The sequence below is a fragment of the Bombina bombina genome, chromosome 6 (assembly GCF_027579735.1).
Source record: "Bombina bombina isolate aBomBom1 chromosome 6, aBomBom1.pri, whole genome shotgun sequence".
In the NCBI taxonomy this organism is placed as follows: Eukaryota; Metazoa; Chordata; class Amphibia; order Anura; family Bombinatoridae; genus Bombina; species Bombina bombina.
Window position 1 is genome coordinate 874,206,085 of NC_069504.1, and position 26,464 is coordinate 874,232,548.

At 41.8% G+C, this 26,464-nt stretch overlaps 1 protein-coding gene across 1 annotated transcript in view; it reads right to left on the bottom strand.

Annotated features, from left to right (window-relative positions):
* LOC128664756 (rho guanine nucleotide exchange factor 15-like) overlaps positions 1-26,464 on the bottom strand; it is a 243,905-nt gene that overhangs the window by 52,507 nt on the left and 164,934 nt on the right. Inside the window, exons 7-10 of the mRNA XM_053719564.1 lie at positions 19,301-19,461; positions 19,037-19,189; positions 18,378-18,507; positions 17,659-17,733 (exon numbers count right to left, since the gene is read on the bottom strand). Of these exons, the coding sequence (XP_053575539.1) occupies positions 17,659-17,733; positions 18,378-18,507; positions 19,037-19,189; positions 19,301-19,461 (519 nt within the window). The remainder of the gene's footprint in view (positions 1-17,658; positions 17,734-18,377; positions 18,508-19,036; positions 19,190-19,300; positions 19,462-26,464) is intronic.

The following is a 26,464-nucleotide window of genomic DNA, read 5'->3' on the forward strand; positions in this document are numbered from 1 at the left end:
ACAGAAGAAAGGAATTTATCAGGTAAGCATAAATTATGTTTTCTTCTGTTATGTGTGATCAGTCCACGGGTCATCATTACTTCTGGGATACCAATACCAAAGCAAAAGTACACGGATGACGGGAGGGATAGGCAGGCTCATTATACAGAAGGAACCACTGCCTGAAGAACCTTTCTCCCAAAAATAGCCTCCGAAGAAGCAAAAGTGTCAAATTTGTAAAATTTGGAAAAAGTATGAAGCGAAGACCAAGTTGCAGCCTTGCAAATCTGTTCAACAGAGGCCTCATTCTTAAAGGCCCAAGTGGAAGCCACAGCTCTAGTAGAATGAGCTGTAATTCTTTCAGGAGGCTGCTGTCCAGCAGTCTCATAGGCTAAACGAATTATGCTACGAAGCCAGAAGGAGAGAGAGGTAGCCGAAGCCTTATGACCTCTCCTCTGACCAGAGTACACGACAAACAGGGAAGACGTTTGTCGAAAATCCTTAGTTGCCTGCAAGTAGAACTTGAGGGCACGAACTACATCCAGATTGTGTAGAAGACGTTCCTTCTTTGAAGAAGGATTTGGACACAAGGATGGAACAACAATTTCTTGATTGATATTCCTGTTAGTGACTACCTTAGGTAAGAACCCAGGTTTAGTACGCAGAACTACCTTGTCTGAGTGAAAGATCAGATAAGGAGAATCACAATGTAAGGCTGATAATTCAGAGACTCTTCGAGCCGAGGAAATAGCCATTAAAAATAGAACTTTCCAAGATAACAATTTTATATCAATGGAATGAAGGGGTTCGAACGGAACACCCTGTAAAACGTTAAGAACTAAGTTTAAACTCCAAGGCGGAGCAACAGTTTTAAACACAGGCTTGATCCTAGCTAAAGCCTGACAAAATGCCTGGACGTCTGGATTTTCTGACAGACGCTTGTGTAACAAGATGGACAGAGCTGAGATCTGTCCCTTTAATGAGCTAGCCGATAAACCCTTTTCTAAACCTTCTTGTAGAAAGGACAATATCCTAGGAATCCTAACCTTACTCCAGGAGTAATCTTTGGATTCACACCAGTATAGGTATTTACGCCATATTTTATGGTAAATCTTTCTGGTAACAGGCTTCCTAGCCTGTATCAGGGTATCAATAACCGACTCAGAAAAACCACGTTTTGATAAAATCAAGCGTTCAATTTCCAAGCAGTCAGCTTCAGAGAAGTTAGATTTTGATGTTTGAATGGACCCTGTATCAGAAGGTCCTGTCTTAGAGGTAGAGACCAAGGCGGACAGGATGACATGTCCACTAGATCTGCATACCAAGTCCTGCGTGGCCATGCAGGTGCTATTAGAATCACTGATGCTCTCTCCTGTTTGATTTTGGCAATCAATCGAGGAAGCAGCGGGAAGGGTGGAAACACATAAGCCATCCTGAAGTTCCAAGGTGCTGTCAAAGCATCTATCAGAACCGCTCCCGGATCCCTGGATCTGGATCCGTAGCGAGGAAGTTTGGCGTTCTGGCGAGACGCCATGAGATCTATATCTGGTTTGCCCCAACGTCGAAGTATTTGGGCAAAGACCTCCGGATGAAGTTCCCACTCCCCCGGATGAAAAGTCTGGCGACTCAAGAAATCCGCCTCCCAGTTCTCCACTCCCGGGATGTGGATTGCTGACAGGTGGCAAGAGTGAGACTCTGCCCAGCGAAATATCTTTGATACTTCCATCATTGCTAGGGAGCTTCTTGTCCCTCCCTGATGGTTGATGTAAGCTACAGTCGTGATGTTGTCCGACTGAAACCTGATGAACCCCCGAGTTTTTAACTGGGGCCAAGCTAGAAGGGCATTGAGAACTGCTCTCAATTCCAGAATGTTTATTGGCAGGAGACTTTCCTCCTGACTCCATTGTCCCTGAGCCTTCAGAGAATTCCAGACAGCGCCCCAACCTAGTAGGCTGGCGTCTGTTGTTACAATTGTCCAGTCCGGCCTGCTGAATGGCATCCCCCTGGACAGATGTGGCCGAGAAAGCCACCATAGAAGAGAGTTTCTGGTCTCTTGATCCAGATTCAGAGTGGGGGACAAATCTGAGTAATCCCCATTCCACTGACTCAGCATGCACAATTGCAGCGGTCTGAGATGTAGGCGTGCAAAGGGTACTATGTCCATTGCTGCTACCATTAAGCCGATCACCTCCATGCATTGAGCTACTGACGGGAGTTGAATGGAATGAAGGACACGGCATGCATTTAGAAGCTTTGTTAATCTGTCTTCTGTCAGATAAATCTTCATTTCTACAGAATCTATAAGAGTCCCCAAGAATGGAACTCTTGTGAGAGGAAAGAGAGAACTCTTCTTTTCGTTCACTTTCCATCCATGCGACCTTAGAAATGCCAGAACTAACTCTGTATGAGACTTGGCAGTTTGAAAGCTTGAAGCTTGTATCAGAATGTCGTCTAGGTACGGAGCTACCGAAATTCCTCGCGGTCTTAGTACCGCCAGAAGGGCACCCAGAACCTTTGTGAAGATTCTTGGAGCCGTAGCCAATCCGAATGGAAGGGCTACAAACTGGTAATGCCTGTTTAAGAAGGCAAACCTTAGATACCGGTAATGATCTTTGTGAATCGGTATGTGAAGGTAAGCATCCTTTAAATCCACTGTGGTCATGTACTGACCCTCTTGGATCATGGGTAAGATTGTCCGAATAGTTTCCATTTTGAACGATGGAACTCTTAGGAATTTGTTTAGGATCTTTAAATCCAAGATTGGCCTGAAAGTTCCCTCTTTTTTGGGAACCACAAACAGGTTTGAGTAAAACCCTTGTCCTTGTTCCGACCGCGGAACCGGATGGATCACTCCCATTAATAATAGATCTTGTACACAGCGTAGAAACGCGTCTTTCTTTATTTGGTTTGTTGACAACCTTGACAGATGAAATCTCCCTCTTGGGGGAGAGAATTTGAAGTCTAGAAGGTATCCCTGAGATATGATCTCTAGCGCCCAGGGATCCTGGACATCTCTTGCCCAAGCCTGGGCGAAGAGAGAGAGAGTCTGCCCCCCACTAGATCCGGTCCCGGATCGGGGGCCCTCGGTTCATGCTGTCTTAGGGGCAGCAGCAGGTTTCCTGGCCTGCTTGCCCTTATTCCAGGACTGGTTAGGTTTCCAGCCTTGTCTGTAACGAGCAACAGCTCCTTCCTGTTTTGGTGCAGTGGAAGTTGATGCTGTTCCTGTTTTGAAATTCCGAAAGGGACGAAAATTAGACTGTCTAGCCTTAGCTTTGGCTTTGTCTTGAGGTAGAGCGTGGCCCTTACCTCCTGTAATGTCAGCAATAATTTCTTTCAAACCGGGCCCAAATAAAGTTTGCCCCTTGAAAGGTATATTAAGTAATTTGGACTTAGAAGTTACATCAGCCGACCAGGATTTTAGCCACAGCGCCCTACGTGCCTGAATGGCGAATCCTGAATTCTTAGCCGTAAGTTTGGTTAAATGTACTACGGCCTCCGAAATGAATGAATTAGCTAGTTTAAGGACTCTAAGCCTGTCCGTAATGTCGTCCAGCGTAGCTGAACTAAGGTTCTCTTCCAGAGACTCAATCCAAAATGCTGCCGCAGCCGTAATCGGCGCGATGCATGCAAGGGGTTGCAATATAAAACCTTGTTGAACAAACATTTTCTTAAGGTAACCCTCTAATTTTTTATCCATAGGATCTGAAAAAGCACAGCTATCCTCCACCGGGATAGTGGTACGCTTAGCTAAAGTAGAAACTGCTCCCTCCACCTTAGGGACCGTTTGCCATAAGTCCCGTGTGGTGGCGTCTATTGGAAACATCTTTCTAAATATTGGAGGGGGTGAGAACGGCACACCGGGTCTATCCCACTCCTTAGTAACAATTTCAGTTAATCTCTTAGGTATAGGAAAAACGTCAGTACTCGCCGGTACCGCAAAGTATTTATCCAACCTACACATTTTCTCTGGTATTGCAACAGTGTTACAATCGTTAAGAGCCGCTAAGACCTCCCCTAGTAATACACGGAGGTTTTCCAATTTAAATTTAAAATTTGAAATATCTGAATCCAATCTGCTTGGATCAGAACCGTCACCTACAGAATGAAGCTCTCCGTCCTCATGCTCTGCAAGCTGTGACGCAGTATCAGACATGGCCCTAGAATTATCAGCGCACTCTGTTCTCACCCCAGAGTGATCACGCTTGCCTCTTAGTTCTGGTAATTTAGCCAAAACTTCAGTCATAACAGTAGCCATATCTTGTAATGTTATCTGTAATGGCTGCCCAGATGTACTAGGCGCCATAATATCACGCACCTCCCGGGCGGGAGATGCAGGTACTGACACGTGAGGCGAGTTAGTCGGCATAACTCTCCCCTCGCTGTTTGGTGAAATTTGTTCAATTTGTACAGATTGGCTTTTATTTAAAGTAGCATCAATACAGTTAGTACATAAATTTCTATTGGGCTCCACCTTGGCATTGGAACAAATGACACAGGTATCTTCCTCTGAATCAGACATGTTTAACACACTAGCAATAAACATGCAACTCGGTTACAATCTTATTTAACAAAAACGTACTGTGCCTCAAGAAGCACTAAACGATTAAATGACAGTTGAAATAATGAACTGAAAAACAGTTATAGCATCACTCTTTAAAAACAACACAACTTTTTAGCAAAGGTTTGTTCCCATTAGTAAAATAACACTAATTAAATTTTAAACATAAAAATTACAGAGCAACGTTTTAAATCACAGTCACTATATAAGTCTCACAGCTCTGCTGAGAGAATCTACCTCCCTTCAAAGAAGTTTGAAGACCCCTGAGTTCTGTTAGAGATGAACCGGATCATGCAGAAAATACAAGAGTAACTGACTGGAAATTTTTGATGCGTAGCAAAGAGCGCCAAAAACGGCCCCTCCCTCTCACACACAGCAGTGAGAGAGAAACGAAACTGTCATAATTAAAACAAGCAAACTGCCAAGTGGAAAAATAATGCCCAAATATTTATTCACTCAGTACCTCATTAATGCAAACGATTCTACATTCCAGCAAAAACGTTTAACATGAAAAATACCTATTAAAAGGTTTAATGTACTTTTACAGAGTAATTCCGGTGAAATACCATCCCCAGAATACTAAAGTGTAGAGTATACATACATGTTCATTATAACGGTATGGCAGGATTTTTTCATCAATTCCATTCAGAAAATAAAAACTGCTACATACCTCAATGCAGATTCAACTGCCCGCTGTCCCCTGATCTGAAGTTTTTACCTCCCTCAGATGGCCGAGAAACAGCAATATGATCTTAACTACTCCGGTTAAAATCATAAGAAAAACTCTGGTAGATTCTTCTTCAAACTCTGCCAGAGAGGTAATAACACGCTCCGGTGCTATTGTAAAATAACAAACTTTTGATTGAAGTTCTAAAAACTAAGTATAATCACCATAGTCCTCTCACACCTCCTATCTAGTCTTTGGGTGCAAGAGAATGACTGGAGGTGACGTAGAGGGGAGGAGCTATATAGCAACTCTGCTGGGTGAATCCTCTTGCACTTCCTGTAGGGGAGCAGATAATATCCCAGAAGTAATGATGACCCGTGGACTGATCACACATAACAGAAGAAATCCTGTTGAAGAAAATTCTATGCTTAACGGACCTGGCTGTTCTTTTTCTGCAGACAGGCTCCAGTTTCTGCGATAAGATCGCAGATCGCACTATGTTCTGCCTTGGGGCAGACTGCTGAACGTCAGTAGAGAAAATCACGCTAATATGTGTTATAAGTTCATCCTCGGATCACACAACACTGCCCTCCACCTAGCCAAACAGTTCCTCCTCCCTCGTGTCAACTCATTCATCTAACACCAGAAGGCTGTTTTCAACTTTTTTGTCCCTCGTCCACCTGCATATCCATCCGCTACCAAACTCACTGCTGATCACTTCAAAAATAAAACTGACACAATTAGAAAATAGTCTCTCCCTCACACCCTTCAAAGCCAGCCTTCTACCCATTCCTTCTATTACACATATTTTTGTAATAATGTGGCCTTAAAATGAGGAAAGAAAAAGAATTTACAGCACAACAATATTCACTTCTGAATCTCAATAAAGCTACATCTAAAAAATTACAACCTATGCTCTAGTTGTAATAAAAGTAAAAACAAAAAATACAGTATAGGTGAGCGCTAAATTAATAGCCTGTTGAGATAAATAGTGAAAAGGGTATTAACCAAACACTAGATGTATATCTGTTAATAGAAATACCGAATAATGACGTATAATATGAAACAGTGGGGTACAAACATTTTACTATAGATTAAAAATCATGCAATGATAAAATAACGTTAATAAAAACATATACCTTGCAAGGTTTACATATAAAACACAGAAAGTGCAAAAGTAGACATTTTAAAGGGTAAATGCCAATAAAACATTAAGGACCAGAAAGGCAAATTATGCACCTCGTTCTGTTTTTGTAAACAGAATACCAGAAAAAAAACTCCAAATGAGGTGAACAAAACAGTCGGTACCTTGTTAGGATAAGGAAACCGGAGGATTTTGGGCAAAGCAGAAACCCCAGTAGCAAAACACGTACTCCAAAAAAGACATCCGGTATCCAGCCTGAAGGTCATTTTAATAGACCATGTACCCCCACTATGAAGAGGAGGGGGACAGAGGAAAGAGGCTGCTACAGGTGGAGACTATGTGGATACATAGACTCAATACCATGACCCCACACAGAGTTTAAAAGGTTTCCTGTAGGTTGTTTGGCCACACACAAAAAAAAAAAAAATCACACTATATATGCCACAGATTCCCTCTATCTATAAAAATATGAATAAAGGCCATATGAATTGCACTCATTAGGCTGAATTCTATTGGCTTTATAGAATATACAACCTTATACACACAGTGAACTAACTCACACAATACATTAAGAAGTCCTTTATTGAATGAATCCGAATGAGCATCCTACAATCAACACTATGAACATTCTTTTATAAATATTCTTTATGAATAACCTTTGTAAATATACTTCAGGACTATATGTAGTCATCAGAACCTGTAGATTGTTACAACATATAGGTTTACCTATATGCTCATATTGCCTTCTCTCCTCCAGGAAATAGATCTATTTTATATAGTGTATTATTTTTGTTAGTTGCTATGTACATAATGCTTCCTAGAACTAAAGACAATAGTAGATATTTTTGTCTTATGAGCAACTATAAACATTATTTTTTACTTAATTTTAACATCATGTTCTATATTTATGACACATAATGCACTCACATATGGTTCATAAATATATCTTTAATACAGGTCATTTTGGTCACATATTTAGTTTTAAGAATAGGATCTTTAACATGGAATAATGCAAGCAGCATACATTAGAAAGAGCATTTTTTAGAGGTTATTACATATAATGGACACTAGATGGCACCCTAAGCTCAAAAGAATTACGTTCCAAACACTTAGATGTGTTCCAACAGGCAGTAATGATGACGTAGGTGCCGAGAACATGTGATACAACAGGAGAGACACGGTACAGAATGGCGTTTATACGCTTTTATTCAATACATACAGCATTAAATTGATTGGGCTAGTGTTTATGGGTATTTAAACAATTCTCACATTGTAAGTTGTTTGAGGAAGAGGAAGGTTGTTCCCAGAAACGTCACTAATACACAGATGAAGAGTGAGTGCCGGGTCCATTGTATTTATTTGAGATAATATCCAATCAAGCACTCTCAAGTTGTTTGGAATGGAGTGAGAGTGCATTTAGCTGAATATATATATATATACATACACACACACACACATACGTACATATATACAAACACATACACACATATGCGCACACACACATAAATAACCATGCAGTGCCCTCTACTAATATTGACAACCTTGTTAAATATGAGCAAAGAAGGCTGTGAAAATTTGCCTTTTTTGTTTAAACTTTTGTTAAAAAATTCACAAAAATACTCTGCTCTCATGGATATTTAAAAAATGCAAACACACAGGTTTATAAAAAAATAAAAAAACAATGATTGGCACCTTCTTTGAATTCATTTGAGAAAAATAGTATATTCCCATTGATATTTCAAATTATTTAGTATACCTGGGTGACTAGGAACAAGAAATTGTTCAACCAAGACTTCCTGTTTCTCAGGGGTATAAATATTAGGTAACACAGGTCAAATTCCTTTAGTCATTCATCACAATGGGTAGGCTAAGGAATACAGCTGTGATGTGCAGCAAAAGGTTGTTGAGCTTCACAAAATGGGAAGTGGCTCAGGGCAATAATTAAGAAGTTCCAGTAAACTGGAAATGTTACGAATCAACCTGGAAGAGAACGCATGTCTATATTGTCTCAACGCACTGTGAAGAGGAGTGGCCAAAATATCTCCAAGGATTACAGCTGGAGAATTGCAGAAGTTAGTTGCATCTTGGGTCAGAAAGTCTCCAAAACTACAATCTGACGTCACCTACACCACCACACGTTGTTTGGAAGGGATTAAGGAAAAAAGCCTCTACTCTCATCCAAAAACAAACTCAAGCGCCTTCAGTTTGCCAGATACAACTGGAACTTCAAATGGGACCGGGTTCTATGTTCAGATTAAACCAAAATAGACCTTTTTGGCAATGAACATCAGAGGTGGGTTTGGTGCACACAGACAGGTAGCCATATGGAAAAGTACCTCATGCCCACGGTTAAATGTGGTGCAGGGATGCGCAATTCCTATCGCCCGAAGCCAAGGACATGTGTTTTTTTTTCATATTTAGCCCTGCTGCGGGCAAGCAGGCCGTTAATGCTTTTTTTTTTTATTATTATTATTATAGCGGTTTTCTCCCCTTAGCAGACCGTTAAAGCTTTTTTTTTTTTTTTAAATTCCCCTTATTACCGCGCCGCCGGTTTAACAGCGTGTCTCACGCTGCTCAGCTCCTCCCTTCTAGTCCCCGCTTGCAGTGTTGGAGACTTTCAGTGGAGGTGAGTTTTAGACTTGTCCCTATCAGTGATTTCCTGGCTGCGCAGCTCTATTATACACTGAGTAAAAATAGAGATCGGCTTGGTGTGATTCTGCTCCTGCGCTGCTGTTGGCTAATCTGTGAGCTGAAGGGGGTACGTTTTGAAAATACATAAATATTTGTATGATTTTGCGAACATAATTTTTTTTATTCAACTGAACTTTGCTGCTGTTTCACTTTGCAGTTTTCCAGCATTTTCTGTATTGGTAACAGTAAAGGTTGCGTGTATGTAGATCCTAAATGAGGTGTTTGGGGCTTGCCCCACTAACAGTTTATCATATTTACACCTTGGTTCATATGTTGTAAATTATTACCTGATTAAAGATGCTTCTTGCTCATTTGAAAATAAGTGTAGAGAAGTGTCACACCACAAGTGTTATATAAGGTATTACTTTACACCCTCATTTATAACACATAACAAGCCCACAATTATTACTTAACATTCCATGACCAAATCTTATATCCTGGAAACAACCCCTATATAATTAGAATAAGTACCCCTATATAATTAAATATGGGACACAATATTGTAAAAATATAGATAGGAGTTGAGCAGCCTATATAGTAAAAGCATAATGGTTGTACATAAAGCATTGCTACCTTCACTCTTAGTATATACTGCAAAACTATACACAGGGGAGGAATACAAATGAGGTCATCTTCTACTCCTATATAATTTGTATTTATCTGTTCACCTAAGATACAACAAATTGCTCAATTTTAGGAGTTAAAAATTATAGCTATTCCCTCCATCCTGACCTGTTGTTATGAGGTAAATCTATTAGGTGGACACTGTTCATGTTCACTAAATATCATTTTCCCTCTATGCACTATTTTATCTGATACTTGTCTTCCTTTAGAGGCAATTGCTCTACCTTGTATAGATAGTCTTTCCCATACCACACTGTCTTGGTTAAAATTATTTTGCGAATCAGGACAAGTAGATTGTCACGAGGAACAAGTAGATTGGGCTACCGCTTTAGTCCCTTGGACAAGTATTTTTTTTTAAATTTACACACCCCTGTGGTGGTTCTTTAATGTTTTGTGGCTGTTTTCCTGCCAGAGGACCTGGACATTTTGTTAGGATACATGTCATCAACAGATATTTAATGAACACCTGTCTGCCTCTGCCAGAAAGCTTAGAGTGGGCCATTATTGGATCTTCCAGCAGGACAATGATCCAAAACATACATCAAAATCAACACAGAAATGGTTTACTGACCACAAAATCTAGGTCCTGCCATGGCCATCTCAGACCCCTGACTTGAACTCCATAGAAAACCTGTGGGGTGGACTGAAGAGGAATGTTCACCAGCATCTACCTCAAAATTTTAAAAATCTTGAGAGATTCTGTATGGAGGAATAGATTTAGATCCCTTGCCATGTATACTCCAACCTCATCAGGCATTATAGGAGAAGACTCAGAGCTGTTATCTTGGCAAAGGGAGGTAGCACAAGTATTGACTAAAATGGTGCCAATAATTGTGCCATGCATATATTTAACAAAGATTATTTGTGGGGGTAAAAAAGGGAAATTTATTCTTACCTGATAAATTTGTATCTTATACGATACGATGAGTCCACGGATTTCATCCTTACTTGTGGGATATCGCCTCCTGGTCAGCAGGAGGAGGCAAAGAGCACCACAGCAGAGCTGTATATATAGCTCCTCCCTTCCCTCCCACTCCAGTCATTCGACCAAAGTTAGGAAGCGAAAGGAAAAGCCAAGGTGCAGAGGTGACTGAAGTTTAACAAAATTAAAGACCTGTCATAAAAAACAGGGTGGGCCATGGACTCATCGTATCGTAAAAGAAACAAATTTATCTGGTAAGAATAAATTTCCCTTTTCTTTTACAAGATACGAGTCCACAGATTTCATCCTTACTTGTGGGATACAATACCAAAGCTATAGTACACGGATGAAAAGGGAGGGACAAGACAGGGAACCTAAACAGAAGGCACCACGGCTTGAAGAACTTTTCTCCCAAAAACAGCCTCAGACGAGGCAAAAGTATCAAATTTGAAAAATTTGGGAAAAGTGTGAAGAGAAGACCAAGTTGCAGCTTTGCAAATCTGTTCAACAGAAGCATCATTTTTGAATGCCCATGAGGAAGCCACAGCCCTAGTGGAATGAGCCGTAATTCGATCAGGAGGCTGCTGTCCAGCAGTCTCATATGCAAAACGGATGATACTCTTCAGCCAAAATGAGAGAGAAGTAGCCGTAGCTTTCTGACCCCTACGCTTCCCAGAAAACACAACAAACAGGCAAGACGATTGACGAAAATCCTTAGTTGCCTGTAAGTAAAACTTCAAAGCACGGACCACGTCCAAATTATGTAACAGCCGCTCCTTCTTAGAAGAAGGATTAGGACACAAGGAAGGAACAACAATTTCCTGATTAATATTTTTATTTGAAACAACCTTAGGAAGAAAACCAGGTTTGGTACGTAACACTACCTTATCCGAATGAAAAATAAGATAAGGAGAATCACATTGTAATGCTAAAAGCTCAGATACTCTGCGAGCAGAAGAAATAGCAACCAAAAATAAAACTTTCCAAGATAGTAACTTAATATCTATGGAATGCATAGGTTCAAACGGAACCCCTTGAAGAACTGTAAGAACTAAATTCAAACTCCAAAGAGGAGCAATTGGTCTAAACACAGGCCTGATTCTAGTCAGAGCCTGACAAAAAGATTGAACATCCGGAACATCTGCCAGACGCTTGTGTAACAAAATGGATAAAGCAGAAATCTGTCCTTTTAAGGAACTTGCCGACAACCCTTTCTCCAATCCGTCTTGGAGAAAAGACAAAATCCTGGGAATCCTAACCCTACTCCATGAGTATCCCTTGGATTCGCACCAATAAAGATATTTACGCCATATATCTTATGGTAAATTTTTCTAGTAACAGGTTTATGTGCCTGAATCAAGGTATCTATGACCGAATCATAAAAAACCCTTGCTTAGATAAAATTAAGCTTTCAATCTCAAAGCAGTTAGCTGCAGAGAAACTATATTCGGATGATGGAAGGGTCCCTGAATGAGGTCTTTCCTCAATGGAAGCTTCCATGGTGGCTGAGATGACATGTCCACCAGATCAGCATACCAAGTCCTGCGAGGCCACGCAGGAGCGATGAGGATCACCAAAGCCCCTTCCTGTTTGACTCGAGCAATCACCCGGGGAAGTAGAGCAAATGGAGGGAACACATAAGCTAGGCTGAAAGACCAAGGTACTGCCAAGGCATCCATCAGCTCGGCCTAGGGATCCCTGGACCTGGACCAGTATCTCGGAAGCTTGGCATTCCGACAAGACGCCATAAGATCCAACTCCGGCCTGCCCCATCTGAGAATCAGGTTGGCAAATACCTCCAGATCAAGTTCCCATTCTCCCGGATGAAATGTCTTCCTGCTTAGAAAATCCGCTTCCCAGTTTTCCACACCTGGGATGTGGATCGCCGACAGACAACAAGAGTGAGCCTCCGCCCACTGAATTATCTTGGTTAATTCTGTCATCGCTAAGGAACTCATTGTTCCTCCCTGATGATTGATGTAAGCTACCATCGTAATGTTGTCCGACTGGAACCTGATGAACTTGGCTGAAGCCAACTGAGGCCAAGCCTGAAGGGCATTGAATATTGCTCTCAATTCCAGGATATTGATGGGAAGTAGAGACTCTGTTCGAGTCCATACACCCCGAGCCCTCAGGGAGTTCCAGACTGCACCCCATCCTATCAGGCTGGCATCCGTTGTCACTATCACCCATGAGGGTCTGCGGAAGCATGTCCCCTGGGATAGATGATCCAGTGACAACCACCATAGAAGAGAGTCCCTTGTCTTCTGGTCTAGATTTATTTGAGGAGACAAATTTGTATAATCTCCATTCCACTGTCTGAGCATGGTCAGTTGCAGAGGTCTGAGATGAAACCGAGCAAACAGAATGATGTCCATTGCCGCTACCATCAAACCAATTACCTCCATGCACTGAGCCACTGACGGCCGAGGATTTGTCTGAAGAGCTTGGCATGTGTTCAGAATCTTTAATTTTCTGACCTCCGTCAAATTTTTTTTTCATGGATAGAGTCGATTAGAGTTCCCAAGAAAGGAACCCTCGTTTGTAGAACTGGTTAACTCTTTTCCAGATTTACCTTCCACCCATGAGTCCTCAGGAAGGATAGAACAATGTCGGTATGAGACTTTGCTAGTTGATAAGACGACGCCTGGATCAGAATATCGTCCAGATAAGGCGCCACTGCAATGCCCCACAGTCTTAGAACCGCCAGCAGAGACCCCAGAACCTTTGTGAAAATTCTGGGTGCTGTGGCCAGGCCGAAAGGAAGAGCCACAAACTGAAAATGTTTGTCCAGAAAGGACAACCTCAGGAACTTGTGATGATCTCTGTGGATAGGAACATGAAGATATGCATCCTTTAGATCCACGGTAGTCATAAATTGACCCTCCTGGATCAATGGAAGAATGGTACGAATAGTTTCCACCTTGAAAGATTGAACTCTGAGAAACTTGTTAAGGCTCTTGAGATCTAAGATAGGTCTGTAAGTTCCCTCTTTTTTGGGAACTACAAACAGATTTGAATAAAAACCCTGTCCCTGTTCCCGAATTGGAACGGGACAAATCACTCCCATGAAGGATATGTCTCTTACACAGCGTATGAACGCCTCTCTCTTTATCTGGTCTACAGACAATCGAGAAAGAAGAAACCTTCCTCTGGGGGAAGAATTTCTGAATTCCAGCTTGTATCCCTGAGACACTATCTCTAATGCCCAGGGATCTGGAACATCTCTTATCCAAGCCTGGATGAAGAAAGACAGTCTGCCCCCTACTAGATCCGGTCCCGGATCGGGGGCCAACCCTTCATGCTGACTTGGGAGCAGCAGCAGGCTTCTTGGATTGTTTACCCTTGTTCCAATACTGGTTTGGTCTCCAGGTAGATTTGGCTGGCAAATAGATACCTTCTTGTTTAGAAGAAGGGGGGGATCCCTTAAAGTTTCGAAAGGCACGAAAATTACTCTGTCGACCCCTCTGTTTGGATTTTTTTATCCTGAGCGAGGGAACGACCCTTACCTCCTGTGATGTCAGAAATAATCTCCTTCATGTCAGGCCCAAACAGGGTCTTCCCTTTGTAAGGAATAGCCAAAAGCTTAGCTTTAGATGACACATCTGCAGACTAAGATTTCAACCATAAGGCTCTGCGCGCTAAGATGGAAAATCCTGAACTCTTAGCCGCCAATTTGGTAGTCTGCAGAGAAGCATCCGTAACAAAGGAATTAGCCAATTTAAGAGCTTTAATTCTAAGAGATTCTTCCACGGCATCACACCAATAAGCAGCCGCAGTCGTAACCGTGACAATGAAGGCCAGCGGTTGTAAAAGCAACCCCTGATGAACAAAGCTTCTTAAGGAGACCCTCTAATTTCTTATCCATAGGGTCCTCAAAGGCACAACTATATCCCTCAATAAGGATAGTAGTTTGTTTAGCTAAGGTGGAAATAGCTCCTTCCACCTTAGGAAACATCTGCCAAGAATCCCTGATAGCATCCGCTATAGGATACATCTTCCTGAAAACGGCAGAAGGGGAGAATGGAATACCTGGCCTCTCCCATTCCTTAGCAATAATTTCCGAAGTTCTCTTGGGAACTGGAAAAACATCCGAATAAGAAGGAACTTCTAGATATCTGTCCAACTTACTCAACTTTTCTGGAGGAACTACAATGAAATCGCAGTCGTCCAGAGTCACCAAAATCTCCCTCAATAACAGAAGGAGGTGTTCTAGCTTAAACCGGAAAGAAACCACTTCTGTATCTGTCGGCAGCAAGGCGCTTTGCGATTCAGAAAGTTCGCCTTCAGATAGGGCCTCCAATTCTGAGCCCTGTGATGGTACATCTGATATTGCCATTAAGGCATCAGAAGCTGTATTGACCATGAGGGATTGACCGTTTGCCTTGCAATACGGGAAAACAGATAACGCTTCTGAAAGTGTAGATGACATAACTACAGCAATGTCCTGTAGTGTAATCGCAGACGAAGCTGCGGAGATACTGGACTGCGCCTGAGCAGGCGTTAAGGACTGTGACGCTTGGGGAGAAAGTTGTGGCATACCCTGAATCTCATCGGTAGAAACCTGAGAAGCATCTGCTTTTGCCAATTTTTTTTATCAAAAAACATTTGATCTCTAAACTGCAATGCTCTCTCAGTACACGAGGGAAAAAAAGTAACAGGAGGTTCCACATTGGCATTCAAACATAATGAACATGTAGCATTCATAATATCATCCATTGCAACAAATTTAGCAAAACAAATTTGGTCGTGGATTGCAAACAAAAATTAATCTAATGTGACTAAGCAAAAAAACTGCTAAAAAACAATGAGTAGCTGTACCTTTAAATTTGCATCAATAAAGTAACAGCCTACACACTCCGGTATATCTAGCATGGGACATATACAAGAAAAAAACTTATTGTTCATTGAAAAAACCCCTGCCGTTAAACTAAAGAGCCTCTGCCGCCTCAACAGTTCTGCTGAGGTGCCTACCTGCTCCTCGGGACTCCGATCTCTGTCCCCAAGTATACGCTGCCGAAGACCACTTGCTTCAATAGATAACCACGCGGTCTTGGCAGCTAGCAAACACACAGATCCGCGCCGTAAGGTATCCTGCAGAAAACTAACTGCACGGCGTTTCCTGAGCATGCAAAGCTAACTCCGCCCCCTTCGTGGGAGTGAACTAACACACTAGTGCAATGTGCTGAGAAAAAACGCATTCTGTATGTTCCAGCATAAGTGGCTGAACAATACCATGCGGTCTGGCTAAGTAATGTAACGAGCATCTAAAACACGCTCTGGAACCTCAATTACCCTACACTGGAGCCTAGCTCCGAAGAGTCTCCCAGCGTCAAGCCCACAGTCTGTCCTTTAGTTGCGCTCTAAAAACAAAGAGTATACAGTGTCCCTTTGTTGTGAAGCAAAAAAAAACTTCCCATGTGCTGAACTTCCCCCACCGCATCTTCCCATGTAAAGAATAGAGAAGCCCTGAGGTGTATGTGAAACTTAGGACGTCAGAGGAATAAAAGTAGCAGCAGTTTCTGAGTTAGTTCTGTCCCAGAAATTAAAGCTGCACATACCTTAGAGCTGATCGACAGCATGAATCGTCCCACAGCATCAAGAAGTCTTCATCCCTTCCTGCCAATCTGTGGAGACATACAGGGTCTTAGTTAATCATGGCTAAGACCATCATGAGAAGGGCGGCACACAGTATGGGAGGCGCAGTGAGAAATTAATCCCACCAGTTCCCAATGCTTTAAAGCCACCTGTAGCTCTGCTATCTAGAGGCCGACAAGGAATACGGCTACACCCTGAGTAAAATAGCAATCACTAGTACCATTTTAAAAATAATAAACTCTTGATTGAAGAATCTAAACTAACACCTCACTTTACCTCTTCCTACACTAACACAGGCAAAGAGAATGACTGGAGTGGGAGGGAAGGGAGGAGCTATATATACAGCTCTGCTGTGGTGCTCTTTGCCTCCCTCCTCCTGCTGACCAGGAGGCGATATCCCACAAGTAAGGATGAAATCCGTGGACTCATCGTATCTTGTAAAAGAAAAGAGCAAAGTATTTTTGTGTACTTTTTGAACAAAAGATCAAAAGGTTAAACAAAGACATTTTCACAGCCTTTTTTGTCATTTATTAAGGGTGCCAATATAAGTGGAGGACAATATATATCTCTCTATATCTCTCTCTCTCTATATATATATATATATATACATACATATACACACACATATATACACACACACACACACAAATCTATACACGCATTACATATAAAAAAATGTTTTAAACCAATGGATTTTGGAATGTTTGTATCTGTAAAATGGAACATTTGGAGAGGGGATGGAACCAAGTGTAAACAATAATATGTCATTTAGGTAATATTTATGTCATAATACAGCTTGTACATGTAACCTAAAGGTAGTTTTATTGTATAAATAGTACCATCAGAAAGATAGTTTTGTATTGTAATCAGAAAGGCAATATTTGTTGTTTTAAATAAATATAGATTACTATTTCCTTCTTAGAGCACAAAAAAATAAACCGAAGACGTAGGCAGAGAAGATTGTGACTTACAAGTGGGAAAAAGTAATTGAAAATTTTTATTTTTAAAAAGATATCAATTAAAAGAGTTTGGCTTTCAGAATAAGTTTGCATTTTGAAATTCCCATATTTGGGGATTTGTACCTGTATATATAGTCAGACTGACACCTATAGAGCACATATTAAAGGGATATGAAAAATATTTTTTTTCAGGTAGATCATACACTTTTTAACATCTTTACAATAATTCGATTATCAAATTTTCCTCATCAACTTATCCTTTGTTAAAGGAGCATAAATGCATTACTGGTAGCTAGCTGAACACATCCAATGACAAGAGATATAGTTGTGCAGCCGCCAATTAGCAGCTAGCTCCCAATAGTGCATTACAGTTCCTGTGCTTTTTAGGCTATGCTTTTCAACAAAGGATATTAAGAGAATGAAGCAAATTAGATAATATAAGTCAAAGGGAAAATGGTTAAAATGGTATAAGAAAAACAAAACAGATTTTCTTTACACTTCAATGAATCACTGTACCTTTGCCACAGCATTTAAGGCTTTTGTAGCATTTTCCTCACTTTCTGATCCTTCCTCTGTTCGCTTTAAAATATTCTGTAAAATATAGATGCAGAAAGAGACTATGGAAATCAGCAAAACAATAGATTTTTTTTAAACAAATATTATTTGACATTTGGAAAGGTGAAATGTGAAGGAATTGAACTTTTGTAGGAGAAAGAAACACAGATCTCTTTAAGGGGCATGAAAGATTTCTTTTTATATACATAACCAGCCATTGCGCCTTACTAAAAATACCAGCTCACATTTGCGTGCGCTGATATTACGAGTGGAGTGCAAATATCGAGCAAGCATAAGAGCAATTTTGCGCTCCACCCATAATCTGGTCCAAAATTATTGGAAAGTAACACATGATTGTACTTTATTTTGTCATTTATTTTTCCTGTCATCTAACTCTGGAAATAATAGTTTTTCTTCCAGAGAGGCTGTTTAAGAACAGTGACCCTGCAACATTCTACGCAGTGATTACTTAGTCAGTGCAGGAACAGCAGAGAACATAAGATAAACAAAGGCTGCACTGATAAAAAAACAAAATATTGCGTTAGGAAAATTACAGATTTAAATACTTTAAAATCATTTTTGTATACAGGTCTCTTACAACACCATGAATTAATAAAAATGACCTCAATGTCTCTTTAGCTTACAAAGTGGGCTCGTGGCACAGTGAAATCATCCCTCACCTCTATGAGCATTTTAATGCGAGTGATTCTCTGGAAAGGAAGTAGCAGGAAAGACATGAAGGGCAGGCGATGACATTGTGGTAACTCCTGTAACCTGCAGATGGCAGCATAGAACTGCGGGCTCTTCTCCCTGAGATGGGGCAATAGAGAGATAAGTAAGATGGAAAAAGGATAGACAAATGAAATATCTTATCCTTAGTTATATGCAGAGTTAAAGGGACATAAACCCCCAATTTTTTATTTCATGATTCAGATAGTGCATGCATTTGTAAACAACGTCCCAATTTACTTCTATAATCACTTTTGCTTTATTCTCTTGGTATCCTTTCTTGAAGGAGCAGCAATGCACTGCTGAAAGCTAGCTGAACACATTGGTAAGGCAGTAGCAAGAGTCATATATGTGCAAACACCTATCAGCAGCTAGCTCCCAGCTCCTGAGCCTACAAAGATTTGCCTTTCAACAAAGGATACCGAAAGAAAAAAGCAAATTAGCTTAAAAGAAGTAAATTGGAAAGTTGTTTAAATTGAATGCTCTATTTGATACATAAAAAAAAAAATTATGTATAATATTTCAAGAATTTCACGTGAGCGGTGTAGGTGCAACTAGACATACAATGGGTGTCACCACCAGTCAGATAAGATTAGTAATGTTTACTTACATGAGCTCACTGTAAGTCTTCTCCTGGTACAACTGGTTTCTCACATAATCAATATACACAGGGAAGTGATGTAGCGCGTGGTGATATATAATGTCGCACACATCCGATATGAGAATACTTTCATCTACACGTGCTTCTAAATCCACCAGAAACCTGCACAAAGTCTCAGTGTTAGTGTTCGGTACAGCAAGTCTGTGTGTGGGTAATCACCCAGCAGGGTTTGTTCATTATCAGTGAATTTGCACGTTGAATCACTGGATTTACCTCTCGCTAACCTCTTTGACCTTGAGGATGTTGGAGAATAAGATTTTTTTCTCCCGAATAATAAGAGTCTCCTCTAGCTCTCTGGATCCCAAGAAATGTTCAGTCAGGACGTTCAGGGAACGAAGATAGGAAGCTTCAGAGGTCAGTACCTCAAACATGCTCTAAGGGAAAGAGTAAAATGATCATCTATGACTTGTCACTATTTGACAGGGTAGAAAACTGTAATTTTAAAGGAGAATTAAATCCAGTACAATTGCAAAATCAACACGTACATAATAAAAAGACAACCCAATAGCACTTAAAGTGATGGTAAATCCTAGCGTTTGTGAAACGCTAGAATTTACCATTGGAAAATATAAAGGGGACTTTCAGTCATTAAAGGGCCACTAAACCCAAAATCTTTCTTTCATGATTCAGGTAGAGAATAGAAATTTAAACAACATTACAATTTACTTCCATAATTTATTTTGCTTCATATTTTAAATATCCTTATTTGAAGAAAAAGCAATGTACATGGTGAGCCAATCACATGATGCTTCAATGTGCAGCAACCAATCAGCAGCTAGTGAGCATATCTAGATATGCTTTTCATCAAAGAATATCAAGAGAATAAAACAAATTAGATAATAGAAGTAAATTAGAAAGATGTTTAACATTGCATTCTCTTTCAAAATCATAAAAGAAAAAATGTGGGTGGCATGTCCCTTTAAGTATAAAACACTTAATGCTGAAAGTTCCTTTATTTGATTGAAGCATTCGCCGCACTGAGCTACTCGGGCAGCTCACGGCAGAATGCTATTTTGCTGTTTCCACCTCACAGTAAATAGCTGTGTACGCCAGTTGGCGCCAACGCAAATAGCCTGCACAGCTATTGGCTAAAAGGTGGAAACGTCGCCTCTCAGCAAAACAGCGTTCTGCCGTGGGCTGCCTGAGTATAAAATACTTCATGCTGAAAGTCCCCTTTATTTATTCCAATGGTAAATCCTAGCGTTTCACAAACGCTAAGATTTACCATCACTTTAAATCCACAATTTTGAGAGCCACGTTACATATGAAGGGGGCAAAATAAATAATGAATGCATATTGCAATGTAGTTTTACAACACATAACCAAACCTATTATATTAATATCTAAAGGTGCTTACTGTCCCTAAAATTGTTATGCAATCATGACATAATTAGTATTTTTATACAATTTTCATCCATATTTACGCAAGCATGATGGAACTGATTTTGGACAATTTTACAACACAACGTATTAAAACAAAAAAGTAAATTTATGCTTACCTGATAAATTGATTTCTTCTATGATACGACGAGTCCACGGATTCATCCTTTACTTGTGGGATATTATCCTCCTGCTAACAGGAAGTGGCAAAGAGCACCACAGCAGAGATGTCTATATAGCTCCTCCCTTGACTCCACCCCCCAGTCATTCGACCGAAGGTATAGGAAGAAAAAGGAGAAACTAAAAGGTGCAGAGGTGACTGAAGTTTTAAATAAAAAAATATAATCTGTCTTAAAATGACAGGGCGGGCCGTGGACTCGTCGTATCATAGAAGAAATCAATTTATCAGGTAAGCATAAATTTACTTTTCTTCTATAAGATACGACGAGTCCACGGATTCATCCTTTACTTGTGGGATACAATACCAAAGCTACAGGACACGGATGAACGGGAGGGACAAGACAGATGCCTAAACAGAAGGCACCACTGCTTTAAGAACTTTTCTCCCAAAAATAGCCTCTGAAGAAGCAAAAGTATCAAATTTGTAAAATTTGGAAAAGGTATGAAGGGAAGACCAAGTCGCAGCCTTACAAATCTGTTCAACAGAAGCATTGTTTTCAAAAGCCCATGTGGAAGTCACCGCTCTAGTAGAGTGAGCTGTAATCCTTTCAGGAGGCTGCTGTCCAGCAGTCTCGTATGCCAATCGGATGATGCTTTTCAGCCAAAAAGAAAGAGGTAGCCGTAGCTTTTTGACCTCTACGTTTTCCAGAATAGACAAACAGAGAAGATGTTTGACGGAAATCTTTGGTCGCTTGCAAGTAAAACTTCAAAGCACGAACCACGTCCAAGTTGTGTAACAGACGCTCCTTCTTAGAAGAAGGGTTAGGACACAGAGAAGGAACAACAATTTCCTGATTAATATTCTTATTAGTAACAACCTTAGGAAGGAATCCAGGTTTGGTACGCAAAACCACCTTATTGGAATGGAAAACAAGATAAGGCGAGTCGCATTGCAATGCAGAGAGTTCAGAAACTCTTCGACCCGAAGAGATAGCAACTAAAAACAGAACTTTCCAAGATAGAAGCTTAATATCTATGGAATGCATAGGTTCAAACGGAACCCCTTGAAGAACTTTAAGAACTAAATTCCAACTCCATGGCGGAGCAACAGGTTTAAACACAGGTTTGATTCTAACCAGAGCCTGACAAAACGACTGAACGTCTGGAACATCTGCCAGACGCTTGTGCAGTAAAATTGATAAAGCAGATATCTGTCCCTTTAGGGAACTAGCTGATAACCCCTTCTCCAATCCTTCTTGGAGAAAGAATAAAATCCTAGGAATCCTGATCTTACTCCATGGAGTAGCCTTTGGATTCGCTCCAATAAAGATATTTACACCATATCTTATGGTAAATTTTCCTAGTAACAGGCTTTCGAGCCTGGATCAAGGTATCTATGACAGACTCAGAGAATCCCCGCTTAGATAAAATCAAGCGTTCAATCTCCAGGCAGTCAGCTGCAGAGAAACTGGATTTGGACGCTGGAACGGACCTTGAATGAGAAGGTCCTGTTCTCAGTGGCAATTTCCACGGTGGCAGAGATGACATTTCCACCAGGTCTGCATACCAAGTCCTGCGTGGCCACGCAGGTGCTATCAAAATTACAGAAGCCCTCTCCTGTTTGATTCTGGCAATCAGACGAGGAAGGAGAGGAAAAGGAGGAAATACATAAGCCAGGTTGAACGACCAAGGTACTGCTAGAGCATCTATCAGTACTGCTTGGGGATCCCTCGATCTGGACCCGTAACAAGGAAGTTTGGCATTCTGACGAGATGCCATCAGATCCAATTCTGGTGTGCCCCATTGATGAATCAATTGTGCAAACACCTCCGGATGGAGCTCCCTCTCCCCCGGATGAAAAGTCTGTCGATTTAGAAAATCCGCTTCCCAGTTCTCCACTCCTGGGATAGAGATTGCTGATAGATGGCAAGAGTGAGTCTCTGCCCATCGAATTATTTTGGAAACCTCTATCATCGCTAGAGAACTCTTTGTTCCCCCTTGATGATTGATATATGCTACAGTCGTGATATTGTCCGACTGGAATCTTATGAATTTGGCCGAAGCCAGCTGAGGCCACGCCTGAAGCGCGTTGAATATCGCTCTCAGTTCTAGAATATTTATTGGAAGGAGAGCCTCCTCCTGAGTCCACACACCCTGTGCCTTTAGGGAATTCCAGACTGCACCCCAGCCCAAAAGGCTGGCGTCCGTCGTCACTATGACCCATGCTGGCCTGCGGAAACACATTCCCTGGGACAGATGATCCCCTTTAAAAACGTTAACTGCACTCCCAAACATGTAAACGTTTGCCCACAAACATTCAAACATCAGTGTCAACCATTTTTATATAGCCCATATATGAAAGCTCAGTAATACCCCTCTTTATACTTTAGGATTACGGCTTACCCTCTCCCTCATGGGGATACTGTCAGCCAATTCTGAAATAACACAGTCTCTCCAGAAAAAAATGACTGAACATACCTCCCTGCTTATAGCATGAAAAACGTTCCTCACACTGAAGTTTTAGTACTCCTCAGCCATTCTGTGGGAACTGCACTGGATTTTAGTAACAACTGCTAAGATCATCAGCCTCCAGGCAGAAGTCTTCATCCATCTGCTGCCTGAGGGAAAATAGTACACACCGGTACCATTTAAAATAAAAAACTCTTGCTTGAAGAAAATAAAAACTAACATTTTATCACCTCTTTCACTTTACCCTTCCTAGTGCTTAGAGTAGGCAAAGAGAATGACTGGGGGGTGGAGTCAAGAGAGGAGCTATATAGACAGCTCTGCTGTGGTGCTCTTTGCCACTTCCTGTTAGCAGGAGGATAATATCCCACAAGTAAAGGATGAAGCCGTGGACTCGTCGTATCTTATAGAAGAAACATTCTGCTTTTTATTTATTTTAAATAATTCAAGTAAAAGACATTGCACATTATTTATCTGTGGCGATAAATACAGAATTGGGGCGTGATCAGCATTACATATTAAAGGATATTAATGCTAGCCAATCAATGGTACTTTGTCACACAATAGTGAAGGACTGGACAATAAACCACTCTGGCTTTTGCCTAAAAAAAACAAATTATGCTTACCTGATAATTTCATTTCCATCGAGGGGAGGAGAGTCTAAGCCTTCATTCATTACTATTGGGAATTAAGAACCTGGCCACCAGGAGGAGGCGGCAAAGACACCCCAGCCAAAGGCTTAAATAACCCCCCCCCTCCACTTTCCTCATCCCCCAGTCATTCTGCCGAGGGAACCAGGAACAGTAGGAGAAATATCAGGGTAAAAAAGGTGCCAGAAGATGAATAAATTTAGGGCCGCCCAACGGAGATACGTGCAGGAGCCGTGGACTCTCCTCCCCTCGATGGAAATTAAATTTTGAGGTAAGTATACTTTATGTTTTCCATCTAAAGGGGAGGAGAGTCCATGGCTTCATTCATTACTATTGGGAACATATACCCAAGCTCTAGAGGATACTGAATGAAACCGGGAGGGTAAAGGCAGACCCTAATCTGAGGGCACCACAGCCTTTAAAATCTCTCTCACAAAAAACGCTTTCGCAGAAGCAAAAACGTCAAACTTGTAAAACTTTGTAAAAGTGTGTAAGGAGGACCAGGTAGCCTTGCAAATTGCTCCATAGAGGCCTCATTCTTGAAGGCCTAGACAAAGCCACAGCTCTAGTTGAATAAGCCGTAATCCTCTGAGGAGGCTTATGTCCCGCTGTCTCATAAGCCAAGCGAATCAAGCTCCTCAACCAAAGACAAAGAAGTAGCAGAGGCCCTTTGCCCCTTGCGCTTCCCAGAATACACCACAAAAAGAGATGTAGACTCTCTGAAATCCTTTGTAGCCTGAAGATAGAATTTCAAGGCATGAACCACATCCAGGTTATAAAGTAACCTCTCCTTCGAAGAAGAAGTGTTAGGACACAAAGGAGGAACAACTATTTCCTGATTAATGTTACGGTTAGACACCACCTTGGGAAGAAACCCCAACCCAGTGCGAAGCACAGCCTTATCCGCATGAAACACCAGATAAGGAGGATTACATTCAAGGCAGCTAGTTCAGATACTCTGCATGCCGATGCAATAGCCAACAGGAAGAGAACCTTCCAGGACAGAATCTTAATGTCTATGTAATGCATAGGTTCAAACGGAACACTAAGCTCCAAGGCGGAGCCAACTGTCTAAAGACCGGCCTGCTTCTAGACAGATCCTGAACAAAAGAATGAATCTCAGGGAGCTCAGCGAGTCTTCTATGCAACAAAACTGATAATGCCGAAATCTGTCCCTTTAAGGAATGTGCAGCAAGACCCTTCTCCAGACTATCTTGGAGAAAGGACAGAATCCTGGATACCTTCACCTTATGCCAAGGATATCCATGCTTCTCACACCAGGACAATTAAGTCCTCCACACCTTATGGTAGATGCAACTAGTGACTGGCTTCCTTGCCTGAATTACAGTATCAATCACACTTTCAGAAAAGCCTCTCTTGGCTAAGACTAGGCGTTCAATCTCCACACAGTCAGCCTCATAGAATATAGATTTTAATGCTGAAAGGGGCCCTGTGACAGCAGATCCCTGTGACAGGGTAACCTCCACGGCGGAGAGAATGACATCCCCACCAGATCCGTAAATCACGTCCTCCACGGCCACTATGCGAGGTAGAAGTGGTAACGCAGGAAAAATTTAAGCTAGGCTGAATCCCCAAGGAACCACTAAGGCATGTTTCAGCTCTGCCTGGTGATCCCTGGACCTCGATCCGTAACGAGGCAGTTTGCAATTGAGTCTGGAGGCCATGAGATCTATCTCCAGCGTTCCCCATCTGTGACAAATCTCCACAAACACATTGGGGTGAAGAGACCATTCCCCCCGGATGGAAGGACTATCTGCTGAGAAAGTCCGCTTCCGAGTTGTCCACACCCGGGAATGTGAATTGCTGAGAGCTAGCAGTCGTGGGACTCCGCCCAGTCCAGAATCCGAGACACCTCCCTCATCGCGAGGGAGCTCCTCGTACCCCCCTAATGGTTGATGTAAGCCACCGAGGTAATGTTGTCGGTCTGGAATCTGATTAAACTGTCCGACCCCAGAGAAGGCCTTCAGAGCATTGTAGATTGCTCGTAGTTCTAGGATGTTGATCGGAAGGAGAAATTTTTCCCCGGACCACTTTCCTTGTGCCATCCTTGCACCCCAAACATCTCCCCATCCTGACAGACTGGCGTCCGTTGTCATAATCTCCCAGGATGTTTTCAAGAAGGATGTCCCCATGGACAGTTGCTCCGGACGAATCCACCAAGAGAGGGAGTTCCGAGTCCGAGCATCCAGGGATATCAGCTGTGATAGATCCGATTGATCGCCGTTCCGCTGTCTCAACATGCACAATTGAAGAGGTCTGAGGTGGAACCTGGCGAATGGGATGACATCTATGCTTGACACCATGAGACCTATCACCTCCATACATTGAGCCACCAATGGGCTTGAGGAGCACTGAAGGACAAGACAGGTGGAGGCAAAATTCCTGCGCCACTGATCCGTGAGAAATATCTTCATGGACACAGAGTCTATTATCGTGCCCAGAAACGCCACCCTGTTGCTCGGAACCAGGGAACTCTTTCCTAAAGTGATCTTCCAACCGAGAGATTGGAGCAGAAGACGAGCCCTCGAATGATCCTCTGTGAGGCTGAGCGACGGCGCCTGAACCATGAGGTTGTCCAGGTAAGGCGCCACCGCAATGCCCCTGGATCTGACTACTGCAAGCAGCACACCCAGAACCTTTGTGAAGACTCTCGGGGACGTCGCCAAAACCAAAAGGAAGGGCCACAAACTGGAAGTGTTGGTCCAGAAATGCAAATCTTAGGAACCTAAAATGGTCCCTG